The sequence below is a fragment of the Mus caroli genome, chromosome 9 (genome assembly GCF_900094665.2).
Source record: "Mus caroli chromosome 9, CAROLI_EIJ_v1.1, whole genome shotgun sequence".
In the NCBI taxonomy this organism is placed as follows: domain Eukaryota; kingdom Metazoa; phylum Chordata; class Mammalia; order Rodentia; family Muridae; genus Mus; species Mus caroli.
This window is the reverse complement of record NC_034578.1, coordinates 69,934,768-69,943,019: the sequence shown is the minus strand read 5'-3', so window position 1 is coordinate 69,943,019 and position 8,252 is coordinate 69,934,768. Positions and strand designations below refer to the sequence as shown.

Below are 8,252 nucleotides of genomic sequence, written 5' to 3'. Positions count from 1 at the left end.
CACGCCTTTAATCCCAGCACTTGGGAGGCAGAGGCAGGTGGATTTCTGAGTTCGAGGCCAGCCTGGTCTACAGAGTGAGTTCCAGGACAGCCAGGACTGCACAGAGAAACCCTGTCTCAAAAAACCAAAAAAAAAAAAAACCTATGGCTGTCACAGAGGCAACGTCAAATACATTAGATTCCCTGACTGAAATACACACTAAACCCAAAGCTTTGCTTAAAAGACTAGTTTTCTGTTAATCTCTTAAATTGTTATGAGCTTCCTCAAAGGCCCAGCAGTTTAAATATGGGAGCATGGATTCCCCAGGGTCGTACCAACAACCCCTGGCTGTGAAGGCTTTTCTTCAGAATCTCAGAGGCAGTCAGAGACAGTTGACTAAAAGGGGATGGACCCAGGACCCTTTGGAGGTTTTATTTTAAAATGGGCAGAAATAATACACACATTCATGTGGTGTGTGTATGTGTGTGTCTGTGTGTGTGTATCTGTGTGTGTGCAAGTGTGTATATGCATGTGTGTGTATGCATGTGTGTGTGTGTCTTCAAGAAAGGAGAACTCTACCCCCTTGATGGAGGCTGCTTTGCTTAAAAAAACAATCCACCAACTTTGAAAAGAGGGAGATAATGTTACAAGTGGCATAAAATGAGAAGAGAATCCCATGCAAAGGAGGAAAAACTGGTTCTCTGACCCAGAGATTATCAGGGCCCTGATCCCCAGACCTTCCTGGGGAGCGCCTCAGAGCCAAGCCTCACTGGAGAAGCCTGCAGAACGAGGTATATCTGTAGCTTTTACTAAGTTGACTTCGTGCATCCTGGACATCTGGCAGGACTTAAACAGATTTGTTCAAACCACTCTCTCTCTCTTCTAGAGTATCAGGAGGCAGTAAGGAAGCTTTATTGGACAGGCGGACAGGTCGGTCTCTCTAAATACCTATGCTATTCTCTTATTTTCTCCAACATCCATTCCAGGTTAGTGCTGCTCAACGGGAACAGGTGGCTTTAAGTTTCTGGGTGTCTCACAGAAAGGAGTCTGGCCTCAAAGTCAAAACCTCACTGTAACAAGGACACTGCAGGAAAACTGTACCAGTTTTGGGTCCAGGATCTCTGGTAAAATCCAAATATCTGAGCTGTGTTTTTATATCCTTCTTCTCTTTTCATATGCCACGCCATTCCCTTTTCTCAAACATTATTTTAAATACTTTAAACGTCCTTTATATTTCAAAATAAAGTTTGGGTAACAATTCATAAAGGACTCTTTAAGGCAGAAACCGACACCCACAAAATAAAAATGCTAAGACCTTCATCTTACATTGAAGCAGTAGTGTCTTCCTCGGGGGAAAAACAATATGTCCTACCAACAGCACTGAGCCCAGTCACTTTAAAGTTCTAAAACCGCTCACCTGAACAACTTCACTGAGGCTAAAATTAATCTCAAAGGGTTTAAAAAAAAAATCTGAAGGTAAAGGAATTCCATTACAGGTTTTAAGCCTTTGCCCAAGTTTTTAAAAAAAAAAAATTAAAAAATCATGAAAACCCTAAAACATAGGCCGAATTTGTGCTGTCTCCCTCCCAGCCAGAGGCTTTGAGTTCCACCTTTTATGGAAGGGAAACAAACAGACAGCTTCCTGTTCAGTCCGCACTGAGGGCCAGACTTTTACACATCACAGAACACGCCCGCCTCCTCCTTTACTTCCCTTATCTTAATTTACACTTGTTGAAATATGAGACTGTTTTAGCGCACTAACGCTTTCCTCTGAGATTTATCTTACACCAGCATTAAGGAGGCAAGGAACATCAATACAGCTCTCTGGTTACTTGGTATTCCTAAAATATTTTAATCACAGTGTTTATATATGGAAGACTTAGCACTCAAGTAGGTGAAATTTTGATGTACTAAAATGTAATGCGTTCACATTCGTAGACCATGCTTTAATGTTCTGATTATTACATATATGACTAGTCTATGCAACTAGGGGGGCCTCCCCACACCACTCCCCCCTCTTTTCTAATTACATGAAAATGTAAAAAGGGGGCCCATGAGATGGCTATCGATACAAAGGATTACTTTTTTAGAAAAAGCTATATATTATGTTAACCCTATGTTTTCCTTTTTAAAAAGGGATGCCTTAGCAAAACTAAGCTAGACGCATTCTTTTGTGCTTGGGTGAACAAGCGGAAAGCCAAGCCTCCAGGCCCTGGGGAAGAGCCCTGAGCCGATGTGCTGGGGAGATAAGGTCCCACAGTGACACTTAAGGAAGGGCCAGCTCGCTTTCGAGTTTCTGCATTCCTCAAGAACAATTCATGGCAATAAGCAACTTTGCAGAAGAGCCACATGAAAGCGGGGGCCAATGAATGAGGGTCATCTGCTCTTTATCACAGGGTAAACCTCACCCTGGCCAGCGGCTAACCTTTTAACCCTGCCCATTCCTAATTTACACATGAATAATGGAATTCTGGCCCAGAGTGCAACTTTCCGGATTCTAGCCTGCTAAATTCAGAAACTAAGACTCAGCCTGTGGGTTAAAAAAAAAAAAACAAAATAAACAAAAAAACAAAAACAAACTAAAAAACAAAAACGTTAAGAGTGTCACAGATTAAAGTTTTAGATTACAGATGGCTACTACGGCTAAACCAAAAGATGCATTCGCTCATAACATCCCTAAGAAAACAAAAAGAACATGGTGCCCTGGTGTTATCCGTAAGGGTAAGAACTAGCTACACACACATATACACACACACACACACACACACACAATACCCACTTAATACTCCTCAGCTCTTCCTGCTCACGATAACATCTGCACCTGCTTGTGGACGTTGTACATCGTGGTGCGGAGCCTAGTGCGCACCACGATGTACAACGTCCACAAGCAGGATATCGTTACGGATGGTTGTGAGCCACCATGTGGTTGCTGGGATTTGAACTCTAGACCTTCGGAAGAGCAGTCGGGTGCTCTTACCCACTGAGCCATCTCACCAGCCCCACTGGGAGCCATCTTATTTTTAAAGAGAAATCTAAATTTAAATATCTTGTGTGCTTCTTGTTTGAAATCCGTAACAGCGACGCTACAAAATTTCTCCTGTAACAGTCCCCAACCAAAGCAAGAGATGTTCTAAACATTCAATCTGGGGAGTTTTGTTTGTTTGTGAGGTCCTGTGAGATGGATCAGTGAGCAAATAAACACTTCTAAAACAGGATCTTGATATGCAGTCCAAACTGGCCTAGAACTAACTCACGACCCTCCCTCCTCAGCTTTCTACAGGATGGGGTCACAGGTATGTACCACACCCGACTTTCCAATGCAAAGTTCTTATATTTATAATATGAAGATTAGGCCATCTACTTCCCCATAACACTTCTCAAAGTGATTAATATCTAAGTATTATTAATAAAAGTGTTAAAGATAAAAAATGTGAAGATACTCAAAATGGTAAAAAGCTTTTTGTATGATTGGTTTGAATTTTTTATTTTGGATTTGGTTTGGGGGTTTGGAACCTAGACACTCATACATGCCAAACACACGCTCCAACACTATGCCACAAACCCAGACCCTGGTCCTAATATTTGCTTCATTTCTGATTTTATTTATGGAGTCAGAAAGCTGGGTGAGCTATGGGGTTCAGTCTCAGGAGGTCCTGAAAACAAGGGTGGCCCTGTTAAACGTCTGTCTTTGAAGTCCTCTGTCTACTCACCCCCATCACCCACTTCCCCACAAAAATGGCCTAAGCTACAGTTCCTTGACATGACAAAATTAAAATGAAAAAAAAAAATGATTGCACGAATCTGGAAAGATGGAGATGCAAAAAACCCACAGTGATTGCCCATTAGACAAGGTACAGGCGAACAGTCACAAGGCTAAAATGCAAATTTTCCTCAAAGTGGATTTATCCAGTGAAACCAGTACTCAAGGAAAGAAAGATTACTGACCAGGGACCAGAACCAAAGGAAATCAGCGGGGTGGGGTGGAGTTTATCAGAAATCTTTTCACCTTTATGTTCTTTGATAGGGGTGGAGATTGGCCTAAGTTTGGAAGCATCTCTAATCTGCCAGCGTAATCAACACAAACATCTCTCTGCTTGCATCATCACTGCATAAATTACACCAAGGACTTCCCTAAGCGCAGCAGAAACATGCCAGTGAGCTGTAGTTAAAATCACCAGGGATCTCTGAAGCTACCTTCCAAGCTTCTGCTGTGTAGACCTTGGACAGACCACTCCCTAAAGCCTACGTGGTTATCTCAAGAACACACTCTTCCTGTCCTGTGCTTTATAGACAGGTCAGCGTGTGTACAGTGTAGCATCTGACCTTCCTGGGTTAACAGCATAGCTGGACGGTAACACTCTTGCCATCAGCTCAGTTCGCTGAATACTGCTTAGTCACCTGAAGAGGTGGTGACCTGGAGGAGTTCCCTTTCCTGGCCTAAATCCATCCTCACACCCAAAGCAGTTGCCAAGTCAACCACCATCCAGAGGATCAATTACACGGACGGTTTGCTCAGATGACGTCAATATAAAGAAAATCCGTAAATCACAAACTTTATGACAACTGGAATACGAAATGAGCAGGTCTTGGGGCTGGAGAGATGGCTCAGCGGTTAGGAGCGTTGGCTGCTCTTCCAGAGGATCCAGGTTCAATTCCCAGCACCCACATGACAGCTTACAATTGTCTCTAACTCCAGTTTCAGGAGATCTGACACCCTTATACCTACCGACATGCATTCAGGCAAAACACCAGTGCATGTGAAATAAAAATGAGTGAAAAATTTAAAAGTTACAAAACAACAACAACAACAAAAAAAAAACAAGAGCATTTCTGATCTAATTCCATTAGGCCTGGGACAGAAACAGCCATAATCTCTTTCCCTCTCAGATGGAAAAAAACTAGAACTACTTCAAAGGCTCAAGAGTCACTAACCAATGCCCTCTCTTGCAATCACAAAGCAACATGGGTGATCTCAGGGCAGTCTGAGATGGAAGGATGGGCTGTAAGAGAGAGTTAGCACTCAAGAGCCAGCCACACAGCAGAAAGATTTATTTGTGGTTGTTTCCACTCAGTGATCTCTAAAAGATTAAAAATTTTACAACGGCTCTGTTTGCACTGGCCAAACTTCTTCATGTAATTCCTACAGTGAGCAACGTCTGCCATGTGGCTAGGCCCGCCTACTCAGGTTTTCTTTCACGCTGTGTCCAAAGTCGGATTTGAGTTTGCTTCCCAACCTGTGGAGTTTACATACATAGATTTCTCTGCATGCATCCCTTAGCGCCAGCTAGCATCCTCTCTGGTAAAATTCTTAATGTATGCATGATTTTAGTGCTATTTGTAAGTCAATTTAGGAAAATATATTCCAACAATGAAAACCGTTAACCACCAAGAAGAATTTCAGCACTTACTTGACAATGTCAGATGAGCTTTCTGACTAAGAATGGCCCCATATTTGTTCACTGCCAAGCACTGATAAAATCCTTCATCCGATTGCTCTCCCCTCCTGCCTTCCACCTCACTGATGTATAGAGAGCCGTTAGATAGAACCTGGATCCGTTTATTTTCAGACAACTTTGCTCCATTTTTCAACCATGTGACTTTAATGGGACCTTCTCCGTGTGCCTGGCAATCTAAAACGACTGGGTCTTTCCTTGTGACTGTTGCATCCTGTGGTTCTTTCATGAAAAACAGTTCGCTAAAGCTCCACACTCCTGAAAAGGGGAAAAAAAAAAGGAGAAAGAGGTATATCCAGAACTACAGGTAGAAAATCATTTAGCACACCACTGTAAAACACATCTTCCTGGTAGAAGGCAGTTTCTCCAGCCATAACGGTCAACTTCCAAGGACCCTAATAACCACTGACCCTTCCAACAACTCAAAACATGGCAAGATTCTAATACCCTCTATGCAGCCTAAAAATTTGGTTCTCAGGTTTCTCGCCAGAGACCCAAAATCATCAGAACATCACAGGCTGTTTGCTACTTTACAAGCTTGTCAAAAAGATCTTGAACAGGGTTAAGTCATAAAAGTCTAATTTTACAAGAAATCATTAGCAAAACTCCAACTCTGTGAACAAGCAAGTTTATTTCCTTGTCTCCTGAAGGGTTTTTGGGAAACCCGGCACCTACTCCTTTGGGAAGTACGTTTATCTTTTGTGACAAATTACAAGTTTGCATTTTTTTTTCCTATCTGCCCTTTTACAGCAGGGATGCTGTCTCCACTCCTTAAAAGAAATCCATTTACTTCATTTCTGCCAAGCCAGCTAGGTATTTAAAGGGCACACAATAGACTTTGAAAAGTTGGTAACTTGCCGCTTGTACTCAGTGGGTGATCGGATTAGGAAACCTTTATTTCACTTTTTTAGTGCTACCAACTGTTGGAAAAAAAAATGCGTGACTAATTGGTCCTTACTGTCTAAGAGGGATAGGAGATTGCTTAATCAACCAATACACATTTTTATCAGAGCAGAGGAAATGCTTTATCCAAGCATACACAAGCCCCAGGTCCCCCAGAATAAAGCACTCCTGCTATCAGAACAAACGCTTGTTGATTTGAGCCAACAAAAAATTAGGGGTCTTGGTGGGAGATTTTTTTTTTTAAACATTTCTTCTGGTCAGTTCGAGGCCCTGATTACAAATACCCAGTAATGATTTATCTGTTTCTGATCAAGATAGATCCTGAAAACCTCAGAGTCTGGGGCTCCAGACTTCCCGTAAGGTCTGCCTTAGGCAGCTACCCCAACAGCCCCGTGCAGCATGCACCACTCCGGAAGACGCCCATTGTGTTTCTGAGCCGCATCCCACTTTGATCCTTTCTCTTGCTAACTGAAACTAACTCTTCCAGGGGAAAAAAAAATATACGAAAGAAAAGAAAGAAAGAAAAGAAGAGAAGGAGGAGGGGGAAGAAGGGGAGAAGGAGAAGGAGGAAGAGAAGAGACCAGTGAGGATAACTTACAAATGAATAACTCAAGCCCCTCTCATCAAAGACCCTCCTTTCCCTAATATTCACTTTACTTTTTCCTGTCCTTGAAGAAACCAAGACTGCAGAAAGGAAAATAAATAAATTTATGCAAGTTTGTGCAAGGTTAATCTAGAGGTTTCAGGGTCCTCTAGCCGGGACCCCAAAGACCTACATACAGAAAGTAAGTTCTATTCAGACACCTTTCTCCCTGCCTCTCTTGGGGCATAAATGGGCCATACAACTTTCTCTTTGCAATTTCATCCTCCCATCTTCTTGCTCAGTTTGGAGCTTCGAAAACGTGGGGCGCTCCGCTTGGCCACCGAGGGTCCTGGAGGAACCCCACTGCAAACCCTGGAAACGGCGCGCAACCGCGGCGCCCCCCTGCGTGGAGAGGCTGCCACTCAGGAAACAATATAAATAAAACCACGTGCGGCCGCGGCCGGGGAGGCAGCGCGGAGCCCCCAGCTGGCCGCAGCTCGGACAATGGCATGAGCAGGGCTAGTGGTCAGCGAATCCAGGGAGACTCGGCCTCGGCCTCGGAACGCTCAGAGAGCGCATCCGGAGAGAACCCTAGCCGGCCCCACCACCCGGGGCATCCCTGCCCGTCCCCCTCCCCGCGCACGGTCGCGCACACTCGCATGGGAAGCGCGCCCACCTGGAACCGAGCCGAGCGGCGGCAGTAGCAGCAACAGCAGCAGGGGCAGCATCCCCGGGCGCACGGGAGGCGCCATTCAGCGGGGCTGCGCGGGCATGCTCCCGGGCTGTTCGCCCGCGCCCGCTGCTCCCGCTGCTCTCCTGGACCCGCAGCTCCTGCTGCAACCCGCTGCTCCGGCGTAGGAAGGCGACGCGCCGCTTGCAGGCGCGCGGAGTCCCGCGAGTGCGCCAGGCCGCGGGGACCACGCGCGCCGCGTCCAGCCGGGGGCGGAGGGAGGCTGTAGAGGGCGGCGCAGTGGACAGCCTGGCCGGCCGGGGACTACTTTCTACATCTGGCCCCTGGGCCCCGCACGGCGAGGTCGGCGCTGCTGGCGGAGGGACACGCTGAGATCGCCTGGGCGACCCCGGGGACAGGGGGAGGGCCCCGCTGGACAATGCACCTGGGGGTCAAGCCCCCGCCCCTCGGCCTGCGCGCCACGACCGGCCACCGGGCCACAAAGGCCAATCCTCCTGGCCGCGGCCAGCCCCCCGGGGCCCTTCTCCCTCCTGCGGGCCAGTTGAAGATTCTGCACGGAGGAGGGGGTTGGGGTGGAGGGATGGTGTTGAGAGATGTGGAAAGGCCGGAGACTTCTCCCCTGATGGCCCCCTGCCCATCCCCC

General features: G+C 46.1%; 1 protein-coding gene across 1 annotated transcript in view; it reads right to left on the bottom strand.

The window, feature by feature from the left end:
- Prtg (protogenin) overlaps positions 1-7,853 on the bottom strand; it is a 103,473-nt gene extending 95,620 nt beyond the window's left edge. The window contains exons 1-2 of the mRNA XM_021172159.1: positions 7,595-7,853; positions 5,388-5,690 (exon numbers count right to left, since the gene is read on the bottom strand). Of these exons, the coding sequence (XP_021027818.1) occupies positions 5,388-5,690; positions 7,595-7,670 (379 nt within the window). The 5' untranslated portion in view covers positions 7,671-7,853. The remainder of the gene's footprint in view (positions 1-5,387; positions 5,691-7,594) is intronic.
- Positions 7,854-8,252: the final 399 nt, after the last annotated feature.